The 25000-nt window shown below is 38.0% G+C and overlaps 1 protein-coding gene across 12 annotated transcripts in view; it reads right to left on the bottom strand.

The window, feature by feature from the left end:
• Positions 1 to 818: 818 nt before the first annotated feature.
• LOC122627550 (teneurin-m) overlaps positions 819 to 25000 on the bottom strand; it is a 674747-nt gene continuing 650565 nt past the window's right edge. For 7 of the 12 annotated variants that reach the window (XM_043808712.1, XM_043808714.1, XM_043808713.1 and 4 more), the window contains 14 exons: positions 24720 to 24804; positions 20657 to 20820; positions 17819 to 20476; positions 16713 to 17002; positions 16043 to 16289; positions 14702 to 15076; positions 14136 to 14471; positions 13735 to 13942; positions 11951 to 11977; positions 9471 to 9687; positions 8529 to 9364; positions 6124 to 8432; positions 5264 to 6017; positions 819 to 5176 (listed from right to left, as the gene is read on the bottom strand). In XM_043808712.1, the coding sequence (XP_043664647.1) occupies positions 3688 to 5176; positions 5264 to 6017; positions 6124 to 8432; positions 8529 to 9364; positions 9471 to 9687; positions 11951 to 11977; positions 13735 to 13942; positions 14136 to 14471; positions 14702 to 15076; positions 16043 to 16289; positions 16713 to 17002; positions 17819 to 20476; positions 20657 to 20820; positions 24720 to 24804 (9995 nt within the window). In that variant the 3' untranslated portion in view covers positions 819 to 3687. The remainder of the gene's footprint in view (positions 5177 to 5263; positions 6018 to 6123; positions 8433 to 8528; positions 9365 to 9470; positions 9688 to 11950; positions 11978 to 13734; positions 13943 to 14135; positions 14472 to 14701; positions 15077 to 16042; positions 16290 to 16712; positions 17003 to 17818; positions 20477 to 20656; positions 20821 to 24719; positions 24805 to 25000) is intronic. The other 5 variants (XM_043808723.1, XM_043808715.1, XM_043808724.1 and 2 more) reach the window with 5 other exon arrangements.

Genomic DNA, 25000 nt, shown 5'->3' with positions numbered 1-25000 from the left:
CTATTTGTTATCTTCTTTCTCTTTTTCTCTTTCTTTCTTTCTTTCGCTCTTTCTCTCTCTCTCTCTCTTTGCGTTTTACCTATAGTTTCGCGCAATACGCGAAGTGTACACGTAGAATACTTTGTTCTTTTTTTTTACGAGCCTTTTCGCGTACAACAGATTTTTTCGCTACTATTTCTTTTTTTTCTTTTTCTTTTTTTGTTGCTTTTTGTCCTTTTTCTTTTCTCTTTTACCATCTTTTGCTTCTGTCTCTTTTCTCTTTTTTCTTGTTTCTCCTTTAATTACCATTATCGTTATTATTATTACTATTATTTTTTTAGTATTATTATCTATTATATTTGTTATATTCCGCCGGAGGTTTTGGAAAAGAAAAAAAAAGTTATTAAAAGAGGAAGTAATAAGACAATTGGGAAAAGAAAACGATAAGGCGCGAAGACGCGAATTTCAATGGTGCCAGCGAAATGAAAGAAAACAATTTACCGGTTGGAAATGTTAAATTAAGTTCGGCAGACGTCCTTTAAAATAAGAACAATCATAAAGAGAAGAGAGAATTAGAATTTGAATCACAGTTCGTCGCGCGTGTGTCGTTTCGTTTAGTAATAATAGAATCTATGGGTGTGTATTATATTCACGTCGGATTCAGACAAATAGATAAAGAAGAATCAATCAATGGAAACAATGAATTTCATATAAGAGCGACGGAAAAATCACGACGACGCGATGCAAACTCGAAAAAATAGAGATCTTTGGAGCGTCGTAAAAAGTAAAATGTCTTTCTTTTTTTTTTCTCTCTCTTTCTTTCTTTCTTTCTTTCTTTCTTTCTTTTTTCTTAAGGTTTATTTTATTTAAAGAGATAGAAGTTTACACTTCTCGGGTCTCGAGTCGTACGTGATTTCTCGTCGTTTGATATATTATTTTCTTCTTTCTTTTTCTTTCCCTTACTTTTTCCTTTCCTTTCATTTCTTTTCGTTTCGCTACTTTTTTTTTCCTTTTTTTTTTTGAGAAAATGCAAAAGATATTCTGCCGGCACATTCTGTCTATGCACAACGGATATGTACAATGTAAATCTCTGTATAAGGGTCATTAGGCATACTCTTTTTTTCATTTTCTTTCTTCGCTTTTTTTTTTTTCGTTTTCCTTTTTTCTTTTTTCTTTTTCCTCTTTTTTTTTTTTTTTTATTTTAAATTGCTCACTAAATCTCCTCATCACACGTCGTTAACTCGTTCAACTAGTTACGTACGCTGCAGTTATGATTATGTATACTTTTTTCTTTTTTTTTTTTTTTTTTTCTATATTCTTTTAATTTATTATACACCTACGTGGAACACAACGTGGTTGAGCGACCGTGGCACACTCGTACACGTTGCTTCTCTTTTTCTCTCTGTCTCTCTCTCTCTCTCTCTCTCTCTCTCTCTCTCTCTCTCTCTTCCTCCCTCCCTTTCTCTATTATAATTATACGTATGCAGTTATATTTTTTTAATGTTTTCTTTACTTTCTATGCTCAGTTACTTCATTTGATCCAAACCACGGACTTCGATCTACATTTTTTTTTATTTTCTTCTTTTTTACTTCATTACTCGATACTGATAAACACCGACAATGTTCAACTATATCTTTTACAAAGTATGTTTATTTTTTTTTTATATTTTTATTTTTATCCTTTTTTTTTTTATATTTGGGGAACCAGGACAGGACAGTGGATGAGTCATACTTTTATTTATTTATCTTTTCCTTTTTTTTTTTTTTTTTCAATGAAGTATTATTCGCGAGGGTTTGAACGAGGGAGAATGTTGTATTATATTATCATGGGGGGAAAAAGGGAGGACGATCCCACAGACACACGGTGGCTACACAGGACCTCTTCGACGACACAATTCAAAAAATAATTTCTCATTTTTAGTAGAAAGATAGGCGGGGCATTTTCGTACAATAGTAATATTACCGTTATCATATCTTTCGTTATTACTATCCTTATTATTCTTATTACTCTTATCCTCATTATTCTTACTATTATCGTGTTATTATTCCTATCGTTATTATTATTATTTCATTATTTATTAGCGTTATTTCTCTCGTGGACAATATCATTTCGACCGTGTTTATTCCTCCCCTATACATGCCGAAGAGAAGGGGAAATTTAATCGTTAAAAACGATCTCTTCCCTTTTACTCGCGACACGCGAACGCGTCCCCGTTATCTATCGAACTATTTACACGTGTCTACCGACATATCGAGTGAAAACACCTCTTTAGCACACTTCGCGTAACGTTTAAACGGCACGACAGCACGCGTGACGGCTTACGGATTAGTCTGATTTAAATCGTTCTTTTCGAAATTACCGACTCTCTCTCTCTCTCTCTCTCTCTCTCTCTCTCTCTCTATTTCTATATATCTCTGTATCCGTATCTTTCTTTCTCTATTATAGTTCCGTTCCGTCACTATATCCGTCGCAACGTTTTCTGCCACGCATCATTTTATTCCTCTTTTTACCCAGTCGCGTTCTTGGCGCGAATACATATAAAAAAGCATTTTTTTTCTTTATTTTTTATTTTTTTTTTTTTTATCGACAGTTCTATCCCGGTTATTAACCGAGAGTTTCGCGTTCAATATATATATGTTCATATGTATATTATCTACATTTACCATTAATCGATTAGCTTTTATGTACAATTGCTCGCGTCTGTCTCTCTTCTCTCTCTCTCTCTCTCTCTTTTTCTTTAATACACATAATTACGTCATGTTAAAAATATTCGACGTAAGAAAGTACGCCAATGTATTTCTTTCTTATTTTCGTCTTCATCCCATATACTCCACGGTTATTTATCTTCGGACGAACACGATACGTCTCTCTCGATAATCAAACGTCGAAACGCCATGTAGTCAGATGTAGAGACCCCCATATGTGTGATGACACATAGGACACGTTCGAACTCCCGTGTTGGATGATCGACGTTCCGACGAATTTGTGAGACGACCTTCTACTTCTTCTTCCTCTTCTTCTTCTTCTTCTTCTTCTTCTTTTTATTTCTCATATTCTTCCTTTCCTCGCCCTCTCTTTATCACGCACTCGTTTCTCTAAGATATTCATTCGTCACGGACGGCACCTTGAAAGTATATGCGTAACACTTCGATCGATTTAAACCTTCTGTTTTGAGATCATACTGTATACAACAATTATCCGAAGTCTCTTTTTTCAATACTATTCGTTTCACTTCCATTAGTACCCCCCCCCCTCCCCCAAATTAGAAACGAACATGTCAACAGCAACGAGAAGAGAATAATCGTATAAAGAATACAAATTTAACGTGTTTCCTTTTACCCGGGATTTAATATTTAACCCGATTTAGTTGACACGTTTTATTGGACGCGGAGCGAACGATCAAGAGAGATTATACTATTTTCAAATTTCCCGCCTTCCCTTTGCCTCACCGCAGCACTCTCCCTGAAATTTTACTTCTTCTTTTTTTCTCTTTCTCTCTTTCTCGATCCCTCAAATTTCCCTATCCCATTCACTACCTACGTTCGTTATTATACTCTCCTTGTTGAGTGCGTTGAGAAGAGATAGCGAGAAAGATAAATTATCTTTGTTTATTTTCTTCTTGCCACACATTCTTTTCACCACGAGATTCACGCGGGCACGCGAATCAAGTCCCAAAGGATCTCCCGAGCTCGCGTTGTCCTCTCGAATCACGAGTCGTGTCTATGGCTTCTGCTACGTCTGTTACCGCTCTTTCGTCTTTTCCTTTTGGTATCCCTGGTGAACGCTACGTTACCAGGATCGTCGGCTAATTGAGGATACCTATGGACACTGTGAATGTCGACACCTTCGTAACCATCGACGGTACCACGATTTAAAAGCTCGTCTTTCTCTTCTTTCGACCAGTCCCCTCTACCTTGGAAACCAGCCATTACCAATTGCTTTTCTATCTCCCAGGCTCTTTCGACCGCTCGTTTGTGAGCGTGTTTCAATATCCTGTGCCTTTCTTGTTCCGGATCAGCGCCATATTTTATAACGACAGCTGCGTCTGGATTATGAAGCCTCAATTCTTTCCAAGTTCCTGCTCCGTGCTCGGTCGTTTCGTGAGTAGAAACGTTGAACATACCACCAAGCCGTTGTAGTTCTTCCATGTCGTCTCTGATCTTCAAAGCGTTGTCCTTGACAAAGTAGAAGACGTCCTGATCGTGTACGCTGAAGTGGAGAGGCAAGAAGTAAGAATTGTTGAAGACCGAAGTCACCACGTCCTGGACAACCGTGTTAACACCGTCCACAACGCTCACCAATGCTCTACCACCGACTCTTGAAACGAGTATCCCTTCTCCAAACACCGCACGACGATGTGCTACTCTTGGAAGAAGATTTCTCGTTTTAGGTTCCAACTTTAACAAAGGCTTTGGTACAAATCCTAAGTCGGAGAATTTCTCGTGGACGCGATTGACGATACACTGTAACCCTGACATCACACCAAAGTCAGGTGTTAATTGCGGAGACGTGATCGTTGCACTTGGCTGATAAACCATCTGCTTCGTGTACTCGGAACCTAGCATCGAAGAGATATCGTAGCCGTAAAGTTTAAGCCAGCTTGCCAAGTCCGTCATGTATTCGACGTTCTGTTTGAAATTGATCGGATCGTTGTTACGGAAACGATAAATGAAGATGTCCGTCGGCGTTGTTAGCTCGTTCGCCATTTGCTCCCAGGCAGGTGTCATCCATTGTCCGACGGTTGGATCGTACAGTCTCTTGTTTAGATAAATCAATTTCGTGTTTGGATCGAACAGACCTCCATGGAAATCGATGGGCAAGTAAAAGTCAGGGTTGGTGTCTTTGATGATTTTACCGAAGGGTGTGCGACGCATCTCTTTGATAAGATTTCCATTGGTATCGAAAAGAGCCAACGGTGAACCATTCTGATCGGTTGCCACGTAAAACCTTTGTTCGGAGGTTTCGACCGTCATTAAGAAATCACGTTGGTCGTAGAGGAATCGGAATGTTTTAGACGATTTTGGGAAGTGTACGTGCGTTATCAAATCCGGGGTCTTTGGATTAGCGTAGAAGAATTGAGTGATATTCTCTCGGTCGTCGTTCCAAGATACCAATCTTCCACGATCATCGTAAAAGTACCAAATCTGGAACTTCTTGTGTTCCGATGCATGAATAAGCTGTCCCCTAGAGTTGTACCTGTTCGAACGATAGACATGTTAGAACGTAATAAAATTTTATTCGAATAAACGATTATTACATACGTATACGTTTCGAGGGACCTACCTATATTTGTGCTCTCCTCGAATAACCACGAATCCTCGGCCATCGTAAGAATTAAATTCTACGTCGCCATATTGAACCACTCGATCTCCGCTATCATAACCTAATACAATCTTTTCGCTATGTTCGGTTACACCAACTATATTGCCGTTCTCATCGTATGCGTATTGCCAGTTATTATCCGTATCTGCTACCTCGAGTACGTGACTATCAGCGTTATACGTGATCTTATCCATTCTAGACCATTCCTTCTTTTCCATGGACTCCTTACCGATCATCAGTTTTCTCATCTTGATACGATTTCTATTATCATATTCCAGTTCCATTCTGAATACGTCCAAAGAACGAATGTTCATCAGAACGGTCTTAACACGACCATGTTCATCATAATCAGTGACAGTGAAAAACTGCTTGCTACTATCTTGCATGACCGATCTATTGAACACGTTTCTATAGATTCTGAGGTCACCGACACCCTCCAATACACCAAGATTCTGATTGTACTTCAATCGTAATTGCGGAAGTTGTTTTCCGTTGATGTCGACCTCGATACCAGATATCCGTGCATTTCCGTCGTATTGGTATCGATAATGCGCGTTGTCCATACCACTCTTACTTCCGAATTTGATTTTCTCGTCTTTGACAATTCCCGCGTGATATTTGTACTCGATACGCATTTCGAAGTTTGGCTCGTTGATGTCGATGCTACGAACCAGGCTGGTCGTTTCTTGATACGTGTAATGTATAGAAGACAAGCCTGAAATTATAGGTTATGTGATTTCTTTGCTTTTCTTTTTTGATCTCGACGTTTTCTTTTCTTTCATAGCGTTTTCGTTTTTATGAATATATAATATTAAACTTACCTGCCAAAGTGGTTTCCAATTTTCCAGTGTGATCGTAAACGTACGCGACTTTACCGCTCTGATGTGGATAAACCTTAGCAAGTATCTGTCCATCGTCGTTGTATAGAATTTCATAGGGATGTCGATTCATAGGAGAATAATATTGATACTTGTAGAATCCGAGAGATGTTTGAAGAGAGAACGCATGAATATGTCCTCGAGGTGTTGTAAGAGATTGTAGAGCACCAGCCTCATCGTATTGTAACAAATAATCACTTCCACGTGGAGTAGTAACCTTCAATGGCAAACTACTGAACATATCTTTGAAGGCATAGATCATAGACGTTCCATCGCTATACTTAATTTCGTATAATCGGCCAGCTCTGTCGAAACCATAAGTCTCACTTATGTCTCCCCAGGTCCAACTAGTTAGTCTGCTAAATCGATCGTATTCGAGTTCAACGCCAGCAAATATCCCATTTCTGGGGCCCCATTTCAATGGTCTTGCAGTTCTATCGTACGTTATGTTTAATAGCTCTACTCGATCATCCATGAAAACGGCGACGGTGTTCGTCTCTCTGTCGTATTCTAAAGATAACAAGATCTCACCGTTAACTCGAAGTTTGCGACCAACTTGTGCTACTGCTTTCGAATTGCCACGGTTTTTGTTTCCTTGGACCTTCCTAAGGAAGTAACGCCATTCGAACCTATTGGCCAAATCGCCTGCGATTTCGGTTCTTTGTTTCGCAAGTACTGGATAACTTTCGCCAAGAAGTGGTTCTATTTCAGCGAGAATCGAATAAGGCATCGTGTCCGTGCTAACTGTATGAGCCCAAGGTGTAACCATACCGACGGAACCATCAGGAAGAACTGTCGTTCTTTGTTCGGCCTCGCCAACCTTCGTTACAACCGAGGAACCTTTGATCAGCATAGAAACGGGCTTTCTGTTATTTTGTCCAATTTTAACGATGGCTCCTTTCAAGCTAAGATCAAACGTCAGACTGATCATTTTACCGGTAGGAGTAACAACGCTTGTTAATCTACCAAACTCGTCGTAATCGTAGACGTAACCACGTCCCGTGCTGTCCAACTTGTTAGCTAGGAGTCCAGTTGGCCCGTGATAATTGAACGTCACGTTGTAATTATCCGGTGTACTGAATTCGTGCAACATCCACATTCTAGTCATTCGGAGTCTACACTTTTGCCCTTTGGTATTCTCAATGGAAGTTACTTGATTACTATAGTCACGTAAGAGGAAGACTTTATTGCCAGCCGCATCCGTGACAGTGCTGAGCTTGCCGTTACTGCTATTGACGTTGTAAGTGAAAAGATAGACCGTTTCACCCGTCAAAATATTTTTCGTAGCTATGTGCTGACCGAATCTATTGAAGACGTAAATCTCTTGCGTATCTGGCGAATAAATCTCGTATTCTCTGGCGTCACTCGCATCTGGTATACTTGCCATGACAGAGCGTATTCTATAATTGGCTTGATCGCCGATGTGTACGACACCGTCAGGTGAAACCGCAACGGACGATATCGTATTGAATTTCGCAGTGGACGCTAAATAATGATCAGCTTCGAAACAATCGCAGCCACGTTCGAGACAATTGCATTTGGATTCGGCACCGGCGTAAGGCGAGATTTTACCATCCGTGCCGATAACTCTCACGCGATTTATTCGCTGGGAATCGCTCTCAGCGATGAATAGATTTCCTGATGGGCCAAAGGCGATACTTTGAGGCATCACCAAAGTAGCATGAGTGGCTAGCTCGGTGTCGAAGGATGACAATGGCGAGGCACAATGTAACGGACGACCTGCTACGACTTTCACACGACCATCTGGTGCCAGTTGAAGTACCATGTGATCATCGACCATGTGTAAAGAATTATCGAGTGGATTGATAGCTAATTCCGTCGGCCAACGAAGATGAACCTCCTCGACGTTTAATGTACCTTCGCAAGGAATCGGTTTCCATTGGGCCTTGTGCATGTGATTACCGATTACCGTCGTGATGATTCCATCTCTGTCTACCATTCTGATATTTGTACCATCGGCAAAATAGAGAACGTTGTCTATCGAGACAGCGACTCCTTTCGGATAAGCCAACTTCGCGTCTCTTGCCAATGCACCATCTCCGCAATGTGCTTCGTCACCTGGAAGACAACGTTCTCCAGATCCAACTACGGTTTCCCAATTGTGATCAGGATCGGTGTAGTCGTTCGTATCGCGTACGCGAAGAATTTGATGAGATTCCGGATCCGAAATGTAAAGGGAACCGTCGAGCGGACTTATAGCGATGTGATATCGATAGGACACTCTGGTAGCACTGTAAGAAAGATATTTATATTTAGAATATATCGTATTTTATTTATTTATCGTATGGCCAACCCATTCCGCGATCAGAATATATTATTATACTTACTTTAGTCGAACAATGGTCCTGACAGTTCCATCTACCAGGATCTTCCTAACCAAATTAAAGTCACCAACGAAAATGGATCCGTCTGGTGCGGTGGCAAGAGCAACTGGTGCGAGTAAACGTTGCTTCGATGCTTGTCCATCGCAATCGTAACAATCTAAAGGCCGCTGATGACCGTCACCCATCGACGTAAGAATGACTCTAGGCTTGTGCTTCAAATATATATTGGAACCATCTCCCTTTTGCAAAATACCTTCATGGAAGTTATATCTATGATGAATATCGAGATTCCAACCGCCAACATCAGAGATTGCCATGTCGTAGCCGCTGAGTTTAGTGGTTTGAACATCCCAGATGATGTCTTTGCAATCGTTATACTCGTAACCAACCTTAACCATCGCTGTCGTAACGCCGTAAACGCGTTGACGATAAACGTTCAATCGATTCCAAGCGTACGTGAACTTGATCACCGGATCAGCTTCGAACGTCCTCTCGTAAAGTATTCCTTCGATCGAAATCCTTAGATGGACTAGACTGAGCGTGGGTGGTATCGTTTCCGGCGTCAATTGCACTTGTATCGTCGATAAATAACCTCCAACTCTCGAACTATGATACACAAGATTCAAACCCGTTCCAGGTATTTGCAAACTTTCCTGAATGGCCTGGTATTCCGCCAAAATGGCGCTTTTATCAGGACAGGCACCTTGAAAGCCCTGTTTCCACGTTGCCAAGACAAGAGGTTTCATCAAGTCGTAGTCGTGGGCTGCGCAAGCGTGTGGCACGTGAACCGGTGCTTTCTCCTCAGCCGTACTCATTACTATTTTGTCGATTATCACGACCTGTGAAGGGAACCGAGAAAAATGATAAGAATAAATTTACATCCGATTAGGCACTCACGATTGGTGGTAACCCTCCTTGAAACTCTTTTCATTTCCGCTTACTTACCTCATTCCATGGGACGAAGACGATGTGACTTTGCGGCTTGAAAGGTGACCTGCCAAACTGCAAGGTCACTGCACCACCTCCGTTCACCAGTAGATCGAACCAACCGTCGTCTCTTGTCAGGGTAAAGCCTTCTAAAGGTGTACTCGTGCTAACACGTACTCCCATTAGTCCGGTACCAAGGTGCGTGACAACTCGACCACGTATTACGGCGGACCGACTGTCAGAGAATAATAATGTTAACGATTTACGAAACTCGCCTATCCACGAGAAACGGTCAAACTAATGTGATTACTCTTCCAAAGTGCTTCGTTGTACACTACCATTAAAGCATGACTCTATGATCTAAATCTAAATTTCAAATCTACGACAGTACTTTACTTTTCATCTTCTTCTTGCTTCCTTTCTTTTTTTTCTTTCTTTTTTTTTTCTTTTTTTTTTTTCTTAATTCTTTTTATTAATTTTTTTCCCCATTCTCGTTTTCTTTTTTTTTTCTTCTGTTTTTCTTTTCTCGTTTTTCTTTTTTTTTTTTTTTTTTTTTTTTTTTTTTTTGTTTTTTTTTTTTTCTTATTTTTCAGAATCATTCCTTTCGAGTGAATACGTGATTGTTACAGGGGACGTTGTTAGGACTCTGTCGCTGTTTCTTCTTTGATCGGATGTATATGAGAATGTAATATATATATATATATATCGATATCGAATAAAAAAAAAAAAAAAACAAGGAGAAGAAGAAGAAAAGAAAAAAGAAATCAGAATGTTACTTTGAGCAACGACAAGGTCCTTAACGCGAAATCGTTAAAATATTTCCGTGCACATCGCGCAATGCAGTAAACACTCGACTCGATTCTTACGAATTTCGATATAATAATGATAGTAATACTAATGTAGTATATACTCTTATAATCTTCTTGCTTGTCGGTGCTATAGAGGAACGATTTAAAGGGTGTGTAATTTCTAAAGGTAGCGAGAGAGAAAAAAAGAGAAAAAAAGAGAAAGAGAGAGAGAGAGAGAGAGAGAGAGAAAAGGGTAGAAAAGAAAAGAAAAAAAAAAAAGAAAAAATATAAAAAGAAAAGATAGAAAAAAATGTAAATATATATATATATATGTAAAAAGTAACTCTCGCAGGTCTTTCGGTCGAAAATTTAGAGATTGCGTGCACAAGGGTCTCTAAGAAATTTCATCTTCGCTGTGTCACGAATATTGCGATTTCTACGCGAGTTGCAAGAATCGAGTAGAACGAGACAGCGATGTGTCGACGGCGGCCATTTTGGTTCTTTTATTTTTTTCATTTTTCTCATTTTTTTTTTTTTTTTTTATGTCGTACCTCTTCGGCACTGAATGAAGAAAGACAGAAAGAGAGAAAAAGAGAGACAGAAAAAGAAAGAGAGAGAGAGAGAGAGAGAGAGAGAGAAAGAGAGAAAGAGAGAAAGAGAGAAAGAGAGAGAGAAAGAGAGAAAGAGAAAGAGAGAAAGAGAAAGAGATACTTCGAAGTCTGCATACCACGTTACATATTTCTCGAATATATTTATCATATATATTTACAAATACGCACATACATGTACACACACACACACACACACACACACACACCAGACACACAAACTTACACTTGCACACGCACGTACATACATTTATACGAGTAACATAAAGTTGGAAGCTCAACGAAAAAGGCACGAAACACAACGTAGGAATATTAAGGTAACTGAACCATGCAACGAGATAGAGTGTATATATATATAACAATAGGATACAAAGGGTAGAGGGTTGGTCCTTTAACATGTGAACTTGGAACGATCGCACTCGTCTATGCATTCTCGGACGATCGTAGAAAACAGAGAGATGATCGTTCATACTTCTCTAGAACGTTTGACATAAAATTGTAAATGTTCGTTCGAGCGAGAGATTTCGCGAGTGCGATCATTCTCTCTCTTGATCGGATGCAGGATGTATATACATATGTATACATACGAGATACGAAATGCACAAAAATATTCGTCAAACAGGAACAGCTACTATGCCGCTTAACGCTACGTAATTTTATCTCGCAAAAAGAGTTTTCTCCTGGAGTTTGCTTTTTATTTTTTTGGATTTTGTTCGTTCGTTCGTTTGTTTGTTTGTTCTTTTTTTTTCTTAAATCTTTTCTTAATCTTTTCTTTCCTTCTTTCTTTTTGTTTCTTTTCGTCTTTTGCTTTTTTGTCTTGTTTTTTATTCTTTTCTTTTTATTTTTTTATTTTTTTGGCAAATCATTTCCCTTTCCCTTTCCTTTCTTTCTTTTTTTTTTTTTTTTTTTTTTTTTATAAATATTTTGTCGCATTCGTTTCTTTCACCATACATTTCTTATTCCGTGTCTTTTCTTTCGTCTACGTTCCATCTTTTTTCTTTCCTCTTTTTTTTTTTCTTTTCTATTTCTTTCTTTTTTTTTTCTTTTATTTCTCAAGTATCTTCCCGCCTTATCCCTTCTTTTCGACGTGACTTTTTCTTACCTTGTGTTGAAGTGATTCCAGAACATACTGACCGAGCAGCACGGATAAAACAGATCCCAGTTAAAATGATGTGATATTAAAGGCGGGAGGAGAGTAGATAGAACGAGAGAGTGATTGAGAAAGGAGAAGGAAAGAGACAGAGACAGGGAGGGAACGAAAGAGAGAGAGAGAGAGAGAGAGAGAGAGAGAGAGATAGCGTATGAGAGATAGAGAGAAAGAGAGAGAGAGAGAGAGAGAGAGAGAGAGAGAGAAAAAGAGAGAGAAATAGGACGAGGAATTTATACAGAAGGATGTTGAACTATGAACTGTCATATGGAAGGATATTTATCGTAAAGGATTTCGATACTTTCCGATCGTAACGATGATTTTCGTTTGCAGAGCGATTAAGAAAAAAAGGCGGTATAATTTTTTTTCTTCCCCCACCTTCACCCTCATCCCCCCATCTCCAGTTCCACCCTTCAGAATCCACCTACCCACCCTCTCCCATGCCCACGTTCCCATCCCTTCTTCTTTTTAAATATTTACTATCGTAGAAACGTAGAAAAAGCTCGAGATATTGAGTATGGAAACATTCACATTCACACGAGCTTTGCTCGGACGGACATGACGACGATAAAAAGGAATAACTTCGATATTATATCGATGAGTCGAGATTTTTTTAAGGAACGACAACGTTTGGCAAAGGATTATTATTCGTTCGGATATAGGAATAGAAAAAAGAGAGATAGATGGAAGTATGAGTGATTGTATGGAGATGAATAATGGGCGATTTATTAATTTTATTTGATAACATTATTCATGAATCTATTGATAATATATATATATATATATATATATATATATATATATATATATATATATATATAAATTTTTCTCTTCTTTTCCTTTCTTCTCTTTTGTTTTTTATTTATATATACATATTCCATAGGAGAGCGACTCTGAGCGATAATTTAAAAACAAATGCAATGATACGATTTTTCTTTTACAAAATTCTTTTCACGTTTTTAACAAGTAAAATTATGGTCGTGCTATTAATAGATTCGCAAATATTCTTCGTGATAAAATTAATGAATCGCTCAATATATAATAGTAGTAATAGTAGTAGTGATAGTAGTAGGAAGAGGATGAGAAGGTGAAAGAGAGAGAGAGAGAGAGAGAGAGAGAGAGAGAGAGAGAGAGAGAGAGATTTAAGAGGAATGGAAATAGAAAGAGATGTAGGGTTGGTGCAGGTCACACGCTCGCGCACACGTACGTACAAAACATATGTATAAAACTGTTGGGATGTGATTTCACACGGGTCACAACAACGCAGAATATCATATCTATGTATAAGTCTTTTCGTGTCTGTATTGTTTAAACGTGTGTGTATATATATATATATATATATATATATATATATAATATGTATATATATATAGAGCATATATTTATATATATATATATAATATATACACATATATATATATTTATAAGGTACACGTGTCAACGGTCTTGTCGTGAACGTTTCCTTAATGAGATATATATAGAAAGAGAAAGAGAGAGACGTAAAAAAACTGCACGCAACATCGAGTTCAGGACGGACAAGTTATGGCGAACGGACGATCGACTTTTTCGTAATAATCGCGGGGTAAAGAGAAATGAGAGCTGACGAAAACGGACGAGGACGACGATCACGTACGGTCACGGCGGGTGAACGATTAGTATATATATATTGATAATATATCTATCTATATATATATATATAAAAATGTGAGATAGTAAGCGGTGGATGTCGTAGAACTCACCTCTCGTTGAAAGTCTCCTGACGAGCGTAGTTCTGCAGACTGCCCTCGTCTATTAGAAATTTCATCCTTTCGAAGAAGGATGCAGTTACTGCCGGTGGTTGCTTTCGTAGAAGTATATCGATCGGTTGCGGTGCCGACACGCAAAGCTGACTACTTCGACATATATGGTTCGAGCAGCACTCGGGATCGGCGCAATCGATGAGACCGTCTAAAACGTGAAGAATCGTTTCTTTGATAATTAACTTCTAAGAAAAGTTAAACTAATTTGAAATCTGATGATCGTCCAATCGGTTCCAATCGTTGGTGTTTAGGTTTTAGAATTTTAGTTCGGAGTGTGAATAAAGATTATCTCTTTCGTTAAGATCGTTATTTATTTAGGACGATGTAAATGATGGTAATACCTTTGTCATTGTCTCGTCCGTCGTTACAATTTTGTTCAAGAGGGACACTGCAATCCTTGCCATCCCAGCCTTCGTAACAACGGCACTCCCATTGACCATAAAAGCTGACTCTGCACTGTCCATGACTTGAACAGGCATTTGGACACGCTTCCATCGTACAATGTATACCGTTCCAACCGGTGACGCACAAGCACGTACCATTCTTGCACTGTCCGTGTTCGTTGCATCGTGGATCGCATTGTTTCAGATTACAAAGTTCTCCGGACCAACCGGGTAAACAATCGCAAGCGTTGTCCACGCAATGACCATGTGGTCCGCAATCCAAATCACATAGTTCTGTAAAATGAACGATCAAATTAAATAATAAGCGAATAAGAGAGACAGAGAGAGAGAGAGAGAGAGAGAGAGAGAGAGAGAGAGAGAGAGAGAGAGACAAAAAATCGTTGGAAGACTTTTTCATAGTTGTAATTGATAATTGATAATTTTTTATATTTGTAGTTTTGAAATTTGTATGAAAAAATTATTGCAAAGTTTAACAAGATATGGTGATTCGCATGAAAGTTTACCTTTCGAGCAATCGTCACCGGACCACATAGGCTCGCATAAACAAGTTTGAGTTTCGAGATCGAAGTTTCCATGACCGCTGCAATCTGGTAAACACTGCAACGCTTCCTTATCCATCTGGCTACAATCTGCGCCCTTCCATCCCTTCTTACAAATACACGTTCCCTCTGCGCAGAAACCGTGACCCGAGCACGTCGGATGTGGACAATCCACCTCCTCGCAGAACTTCCCTTTGTAACCGCGAACGCAATTGCATTTTCCGTTGGTGCAATGCCCGTGACCGTTGCAATCTGGTACCTCGCACTCGTCATGCCTAAGGGAACATTCTTTGCCCTTCCAACCTGGATTACACTGACACTCGCCATTAATATATTCACCTACAAATAAACAAACAAACAAATATTCAAATACACACACCTACATACATATATATGTACACCTATATGTACAAGATATTTTTGAAAATGTGAGAATAATTTCTGGGATAGATCCCACTAAAATAAAAAAAAAAAAAAAAAAAAGTCACATTCAAAGATATGGCCGATATGACCTTGTTTTAGAATTATAGTCATTTTTCATGCGAAACCTGTTATTTAATAATTTTTATAGAAACTGTTCGAAGTGGCCAGTGTCGGCTCGAATACAAGCTTCCAAACGTCGCGTCATAGATCTTCTCACTCGTTCAAAAGTATCAGGTGTTGTTTGAATTCGCCGACAACACTCTTGAATACGATATCGCAGTTCTTCAACGTCGTTTACTGGTGCATTGTGAACCAAAGACTTTAGGTGCCTTCGCAAATAATAATCCAATGGATTTAGATCAGACGATCGTGTTTGGTCGATTAATCGACCCTCCACGATCAATCCATTTATCAGGGAATCTCTCGTTTAAAAACTGTCTCGCCAGTCGACTAAAATGTGCTGATGCAGCATCATGCATAAACCACATACGATCGACGACGTCAAACGATACGTCTTCCAATAGTTCATGTAAGTATTCCCTTTAAAATGAATTGTACGATCCGCCAATTAATGTCTCATTCAGAAAAACTGGTCCGATCAAACGGTCAGCAATTATTCCTGACAACAGAGTCGTACGAATTACTGAAAGATAAAAACGGCTATAATTCGGAAACAAGGTCATACAAGTCATATCTTTATACGAACTTTTTCTTTTATTTTAGCGTACTGAATCTTCCACCTTTAAAGTTATACTTACATTTTCGGGAATAACCTGTATATTGTATATAATTATTTTAGATATCGAATCTCGAATATCTATGAATATTAATATAATAAATAATGAAATAATTGAATGATTATTAATAACGAAAATAATTTACCTCGTTGACTACAAAGAACAGGACATACGCTTTCGCTGCAATCTTCACCACCAAAACCAGGATTACATTGACAATGACCAAGAAGACATTCTCCCTTTCCACTGCAACCATTCGGACAATTATGCGTCATGTCTTCGGCTATAACCGCGATGAATGAAACTTCTTGAGGATCGCCATCGTCGTTGTAAAGTGAAAGAAACCAATGACCGGGTTCCATATAGTGAGTCACTTCTTTCTTTATAGACGGCTAGAGAATAATTAAGAACGATTAAAGTTGCTTTACACCTAAAATGTTGCAATACATTTTTCATACTATACATACATACATACATACATACATACATATATATATACATATACGTATACACACGATATTTAACATGGCACGAAACTTCATCTTTCCAATTTTTCTTTTCAAAGTTTTCGGGTCACGTTGAACACGCCAACGTTGAAGCAACGATAAAGAAAATGAAAATAAAGAAGATATCAAACAAAACGAAGATTATTTTACGTGTTACTTCGACGAGAAACGAAGTTGTTATAAACTCGAGAAGGAAAGAAATAAACCAAAAAAAAAGAAGAGACAGAGAGAAAGAAAGAAAGAAAGAAAAAGAAGGATAAGATAAATAAATAAAACCAAAAAAAAAAAAACAGGGGCATCGGCACATACAATAACACTAACATGGGATGCCCTGGTGGTCCGAGCTTTGAATCCACTTAGCACTTCCAGGAGGTCGTATTGCGTGTGTGTTGGTAATGCGTTTCTTCTTGCGTATACACCGATGCTAGCACCACGTGGGATGTTGTAATCAAAACGAACGTAGGCGGCCTCCGATTGATAGAATTGCATATTCCAGTAGCTATAAGGTTGAATCTCTTTGCTGAGTTTTTGTCCAAGGCCAACCTGAGCGAAGGTCGTACCATCGGGTGGAAATGATCTAGCAGGAAAGGTTCGTGCACCTGCGAATGAATAGGAAATACGATCGGTAAATTTGTAGAATCGTTTAACGATTTCGATTTTCCATCGTAGCGACAAAAAATCGATTTCGTTTTATAATCGTCGAAGCATATAATCGTTTTTAAAACAGCTCAGGCTTTGGATGCTATGCGATGTAGCGATTAATTTGTGTCCTCCTTAACGATTACTCGTCCGATCTCAATCATTGGTATCATGATTGAAACGATAGTCGATTATTATTAATTATCTAATTATACACTGTTTTATTTCAAACGTTTCATATTTTACCCTAGAAATTATATTTGATGCGATGTGATTAATAAATGTTCTAATCGATAATTATCTCTATTATTAACAATAAATATGAAGAGTAACGCTAAGATACAAATCATACGATACTATTAATAGGGATATATTAAATAGATTAGAGGATATCGGTTACGTATTAAATCAATATTAAACAATGATCTACGTAAAATTTTATAAGAACCATCCACAACCACGTGAAAAGCGATATCGATAGTTAACGCTTCAGCCAATACTGAAACTAACTCAATACTTACAAACAAACAAACAAACAAACAAACAAATAGGTAATACATTTCGCTACTAAGTGTCGAGGGCAAGCGAAGAAGCCAGCATTAGCGATAGAAAAGAAAAAAGAAAAGAGATTGTAAAATATAGAATATATAGTGTAAAAGAAATAGAGAGTAAGAGAAAAAGAGATAGATAGACGGATAGAGAGAGAGAGAAACATTCGAAAGAAAGAAAGAAAGAAAGAAAGAAAGAAAGAAAGAAAGAAGTAAACGGGGCCTCACCTTCGAGAATCAATATAATAGGCTCTGGGGGTAGTGAAGTGGTTGCAGAACACGATATAATATCGTTGGTAGTCGTTTCAGGTTCGAAAGTCGAGGAGGACTCGGTCGTTGATACGTTGTCCTCCTCGGTATAATAATCTTCCAAGGTTAGCGTCGTATTGTCCTTTGTCAAATCCTCCAAACGACTCGTAGAATTTTCTTTCCATTCTTGTTTTCTATCCAATTGATCGGTTTTGACTTGGATATTCGTAATCGATGGAACTTGGAAGGAACTCGAGTTGTCGGGGGGTTCGTGTTGATCGAAATCCTGCTCGAAGATGATATTAGTATCATCGATCGCTGAAAAATTGTCCCATTCGTCAGAGGATGAATCCATGCACGGACAAGAGCATTCGCATTCGCCACCGCCCCAAATTGGGGGTGGGGGTGAAGCGGGTGGTTGAGGCGGGGGTGGAAGACGAACCACGTCGATCGGTTCGACGTAGTTCACGACATTCTCGGTTATTTTCCCATCGCGTTGAGAAGAGGATGATGTTTTTATTTGGTGAGCATTCGGTGAATGATCGTCGGGCTCGATTTCCATTGGTACAGAGACCGAAAGCACGTAGAGAGGCCGAGAAGCACCGGATGATGAGTCTCCGTTCGCGATCGTCACGTTTACGAGCACTCGATGAGTCGATGATGTTGATGTTGATGTTGATGACGATGACGACGATGACGACGATGATCGGTGATCGCGTTCGACCGGTACTTCGATGATCTGCACGTGCTGAACTATCGGAAGCTTTGTATCCCCATTGAAAGCATCGTTCGACGAATCATGCGATTTTTCATGGCCGTTCTCGTCTTCCTTTTTCTCCAATCGATCGAAATTGCTTTTAACAGGTTTCTTTATTACCGGTTCGTTCCTTTCGGAAGATTCTTCTTTATAAAACTGTTCCTCAAATTTTCGTAAAAATTCCTCGTCGCTACCTTCGCGCATTACCACTCGGAGATCGTCCTTCCGTTGATCCAATCGATGATTCTTGTTAAGAGTTTTTACTTCGTTGTTAAGTATGTCGGCTCTCTTATCAGGATTATCGATCGGTTTGTACACAGTTCTCGTCTTAGTCGTAGTACCAGAGTTTGTCCCGTGATTTAATTTCACAATCTCAACCTCGTCCTGTCCGTAGCTGTAAATCGGTATGGGATAATCTCGTTGAAGTTCTTCAGATTTCTCCGAGGTCTTTATCGGTCCAGCAGGATCTTCGACGGACTCGGCCGAAGAATCCTCTCGAGACAATTCTCGTGTCTCCTTTACAACGCTGGAACTGTCAGGAGGTTCTCGATCTTGAGATTCGTTCGCAGTCTCGTTCTCGATTTTCATAGACGTCTTGTCTGCTCGCATCGAACTATTCCACAGTTCGTCGGTACGACGATCGATCCTAGTGATCTCATTTCTTTTTTCCGTCGTACTCGTCGTCTCGTTCCAATTAAAATCGTTGGCTCGAATCGAGGACGTTTCTCTGCTCTCGTTTTCCTTCTCTATATCTATGGTAGTAGATAACTCTAGCGAAGCACTACCACTACTTTCTATACCGACGTATTCTTCAAGATCGTTCCTCATATCCGTGCTAAAGCTATTTACTTTCGACGATCGATTTCCTGGGGTAGCAACGGTGTCAGGAAGTATAGCATTACTGCCAATACTCGAATCTACGTTACCCGTTAGTTCTACGGTACTAGTTTCTAACATTGCCGGTACTATACTATCATCTATCATATTACGATTTTCAATGTTCATTGAAACTCCTTCGTCGTAAGGTATTTCATCCATTATCGGTGGAACTCCTGGGAAATCTTTCTTGCTTTCAATGGAAGACATCAAAGTGTTCGTGTAATATTTTCGACGATTCGTTGTATGAGAACTGGATGGTTCAGTAGTAAACTCCTTTGTTTCGAGTGATTCTCCGGAATAAGATTTCTCGGATGAAGAAGAGGAATAGCGAATCGAATGATAAGGATCAGAGCTTGTCTCAGAGACCGGAGACCCAGAAACGAGTTCGATAGAGGTAGTTGTAGTATCATAGTGCGAGTAGTTAGCAGCGATAATAATGGAAGGGTCAGAGACGGGCCCGACTAGCGGCATGGTTCCCAAGGGAGAAGTACTCCTTGACTCTTTCATTCTTTCACTCCTTTCCCTGATGTCCTCGGGAAACGAAACCGCATCGTCGGATTTTTCACTTGGATTAGCTACTTTCGTATGCACCGTTGTGTCATGCATAAATACAACAACCTTACCCTGATTATTCTCATGCAATGTATTAGGTGTGCTCCACGATTTTTCCATCATGGATTCCTCGGCTTTTCGTAGGAAATTTTGGGATTTGGTGATCGAGGAAGTGTCGTGCGGTAATACAGTTGCATGCCGGTTAAATATGACGTCTCTACGTTTACGAGAATACACAGAACGATCTAGCATGCTAGCCCAGGGATTGATATTACCTCCTGCCGATGTTTGCTGTCGCGTTCTACCACTGGCCGATTGTGATGACGTCGATGCCGTCGACGTGGACGTTTTGTTCGACTCGCTCGTCGGTGATTTTGCGTCTGTGTTGTCACCGATTAACACTGTGCACGCTCTTGTACCTTGATAAGACCAGGTTACTATGTTCGAAGCTGGAAAGAGAAAAAAAATATATATATATATATATATATGCGTGTGTGTGTGTGTGTGTGTGTGTGTGAGGGTATATATATCGATTAATTTTATTTTTTTTTTTTTTATTTCTTTTAAGTTAGACCAATAGATCTAAATATATCGTCATGGGAAAAATTTTGATTCTGTATGTAACTAACTTGCGACATAGGCGAGCGCTGCTGTTAAGCAAAGGGAGAGCGTAATTACAACTATGGCAATTAGTTTCCAGCTGCACCAATCGATTCCTTTGCGGAAATGGCAGCGAATGCTTTGTCTCCTCATCGGGATCATCGATGGGGCGTGACCGTAAGGTAAAGGTACTCTGAAATCAAAGAAATACAGAGTGTCGTGTTTTTATTGCGTTAAATCTTTTTTTAATTCTATAATCAATCTATATAATTTCCATAAATGACCATTGAATCTTTAGATACGTTCATTCAAATACGTATTACAGAATATCGTAAGTATATTGATCATAGAAATATATTATTATTTCACTTTTATATATCAATCCTACGAAAATATTTCCGATATTCCGTGATACGAATTATGATATAAATAATAAATCGATTAAAGATAGATGTACACTTTATCGATGATCTTGCTATCGTATATCATATATTAATGAGAAAATCTTTCGAGTTTTTATAATAGATAATATTATATCATACATAAACTTATTTTTAAACAGCAAATTATTTTATGATAATAATGATAACACTATTAATAATAATATTAATAATAAAACTATTTCTAATCATTCAACATATTAATAATAATTATTATTAATAATAATATTAATAATAAAACTATTTCTAATCATTCAACATACTTACTATTCTATTTTTAAACGTTTTCTTAAATTTCTTTAAACTTCGTTTCATACCTAACATTCTTCTCGATAGTAACTTAATTAACTATTACTTCTTTCAGTTCGATGCTCACAAAGGTACCACGCAAGGACGGGTTCGAGTTCTGACGTTTTGCGTTTATTGGAGACTTTTTCGAGGGTGCTTTGACTCCCTTCTCTCTCTCTCTCTCTCTCTCTCTCTCTCTCTCTCTCTCTCTCTCCTACGCATACATATATAGACATACACTCGTGTACTCTCTTTGCCAACAACTCCATTACGAAATTACGCAGTTTCTCGATAGACTTGACGTAATTGGTGGCATACCGTATTATTAACATTGAGTACGTTCTCGAAATATATTTCCATCTACTCGTCGTGATGATTTAACGAAAGAGCAACAAGAAGAAAAGTGGGGAAGAAAGAGAGAGAGAGAGAGAGAGAGAGAGAGAGAGAGAGAGAGAGAGACAGAGAGAAAGAGAGGATTCTCTTTCTCTTTCTTTCTATCTCTCACTTCTATCCATTCGTCTTCACTCTTCTTTCGAACGCGTATTTATCTCGAAGGAGCCCGTTACCACGATCTCGTGTAACTCACAAATGCTTAATGAAAATATTTAAAGACAGGTGCTCGCTTTCCCAGGATCGCGAGAGGCTCTGTTTGTTTTCGTTGCAACGTTCTATAATGGAAAACGAAAAGCAGATGCTGGAGCATCTTCTTCGAGAACGTGCATCTTGTCTTCGTTTCTTTTTCCTGTATTTTTTTCTTTCTTTCTTTCTTTCTTTCTTTCTTTTTGTAGATGTGTGTTGTATTGTTTGTGTATTTGTGTGTTTGTATGTGTTCTCTCTCTCTCTCTCTCTCTCTCTCTCTCTCTCTTTCTTTATCTCTATCTTTCTTTTTCTTTCTCTTTAAGATAGTATAAATTATCTTTCGCGAAGGACGACTCATTTTAAATCGTTTTCATTTTACCGACGAAATAAAAGAAACAACAATGAGAAAGATAAAAGAGCATACGACTGAGTTAATTCAAAAAAAAGTTTTTTTTCTTCCAATCCTTTTTCTTTTTCTTTTACAAAAATTTATCTTTCCTTCCCTTTCTCGAAAAAAAGAAAAAAAAAAAAACGTAATAGATCAGACAACAATGGGAAAGATAGAAGAGTCAGGAGAATAAGTCATTGTTTAAAAAATTTCTTTTTTCTTTCTCCCTTTATTTTTTTTTTTTTTATAAAAATTTATCTTTCGAACGAAAATATAACAATAACGAACGAAATGAAAGGAAGAAAGAAAAAGATCGATCGTTTTCTAAATCGACAGATATACGTATACCGAATGATCTTTCTCGTCACTTACGAAAGGTTCGTTCATTGTTGACTAAGTTTTTCAAAGAGATGCTGCTCTTTTAAACTTCACGACTATTTTGCGAATTTTGTTACAGTTCGTAGAGACATATATACGTACATATATACATACATGGGATACATACATACATACATACTTCTAGTTCAAGGATCCATGGCGAACGGTTTGTAAAGGAAAACGAAAGGATCGTTTGATTTTTCACAGCTTCGAAAGCTGTTCTCTTTCTTCTCTTTTTCTCTCTTTCTTTAAGACGGTATAAATTATTTTTCGTAAAGATTCATTTTAGATCCTTTTCATTTTACCGACGAAATAAACGAAACGGTAGCGAGAAAGATAGAAGAATTAGAAGAATAACTAATTGTTTACAAAATTTCTTTTTCCTTCCTGCCCTTTTTCTTTTTTTGAAAAAATTTATCTTTCCTTCCTCTTCTCGAAAAACGAGATAGACGAAACAACAATGAGAAAGATAGAAGAGCTAGGAGAATAAGTTATTGTTTAAAAAATGTTTTTTTTCTTCCTGCCTCTTTTTTTTTTTTTTTACAAAAATTTAGCTTTCCTTCCATTTAAAAAAAAAAGAAGAACAACAGTAACAATAATAAAACACAAAAGAAAAAGGAAAGAAAGAAAGAAAGAAGAAAAAGATCGATCATTTTCTAAATCGACAGATATATGTATACCAAATGGTTTTTCTCGTCACTATTGACCAGGTTTTTCAACGAGGTGCTGCTCTTTTAAACTTCACGACTATTTTGCGAATTTCGTTACAGCTCTTAGACATACACACACACATACATACATACATACATACATACATACATTCAGTTCAAGGATCCATAGCGAATGGTTTGTAAAAGAAAACGTTTGATTTTTCACGGCTTCGAAAGCTGTACTCTTTCTTCTCTCTTTCTCTCTCTTGAAGACAGTATAAGTTATTTTTTGAAATAGAAATTATTTCCTTTAGAACGATTCATTTCAAATCGTTTTCATTTTATCAACGAAATAAACGAAACGATAATGAGAAAGATAAAAGAGCAAAGAGAATAAGTCATTGTTTACAAAATTTCTTTTTTCTTTCCCCCTGTTTCTTTTTTTTTTTTTTTCTTTTTTTACAAAAATTTATCTTTCGAATAAAAATACAACAACAACGAAGGAAACGAAAAGAAAAGAAAGAGAAAGATCGATCGTTTCCTAAATCGACAGATATACGTATACGAATAAGTTCTTCTCGTCACTTACGAAAGATTCGTTCCCAGGTTTTTCGACGAGATGCTGCTCTTTTAAACTTCACGACTATTTTGTAAATTTCGTTACAGCTCGTAGACATACACACGTACATAAATAAGTACATACATACATACGTCCAGTTCGAGGATCCATGGCGAACGGTTTGTAAAAGAAAACGAAAGGATCGTTTGATTTTTCACGGCTTCGAAAGCTGTTCTCTTCCTTCTCTCTCTCTCTCTCTCTCTCTCTCTCTCTCTCTCTCTCTCTATCTCTCTCTCTATCTTTCAATCTATCCTTCTCTATTTCAACTACACGACACACGACTACGACGACTATGACGACGACGAGAAAAACGAGGATTCTCGTTCAAACATCAACTTATTGTGCTAGTCGCTTGAATGGATGATTCACGAGGGTGTCAAAGCTCGCTTCTGTGCGAAGAAGAGGAAAAAGAAAAAGAAAAAGAGAAAGAAGACGAAGAAGAAGAAGAAGAAGAAGAAAAAAGAAAAAAGATGAGAAAAGAAACCGATGCTATTTTATATCGTTACGGCTCATTCGTTCCGATCTTTTATCTCGCACGCTTTTTGAATCTTTTTTGGCTTACGGAATTTTTTCGATATCTTTTTTCAACCCTCCATTCCCCTCATCCCCACCACGATTACCTACTTTAACAACGTTCTTAATGTTTTTTGAGCATCGAACGACATCTTGAAAAAGTAGTTTTATATTCTGTAATATTTGTTTGATCGAATTAAAATATTATGTTAAGAAAATAAAGAGCACGTTTCTTACCTGTCCATGTTGTTTTGCAGCTCGACTTTTATTGGACTATTCCCTGTCGATTGATTCTTATTGTTGTATTCATTCTTCGGTATCTCTGAAATGAAAAAAAGAGGTGGGAGATGAACGATCCGTTAGTAAGATTGTTAACGTTAATGTAATTATATCATTGACGTAATCATTTAAATAATTATTATTTAGATAATTTTGTAAAATAGGTAGTAGAAAAAAAGAGTCTTCTATATATTATCCATAAAAAAATATATATGTATATATATATATATATTTATATA

Source organism: Vespula pensylvanica, chromosome 3 (assembly GCF_014466175.1).
Source record: "Vespula pensylvanica isolate Volc-1 chromosome 3, ASM1446617v1, whole genome shotgun sequence".
In the NCBI taxonomy this organism is placed as follows: Eukaryota; Metazoa; Arthropoda; class Insecta; order Hymenoptera; family Vespidae; genus Vespula; species Vespula pensylvanica.
The sequence above is the reverse complement of the archived record's forward strand: the minus strand, read 5'-3'. Positions and strand labels throughout refer to the sequence as shown.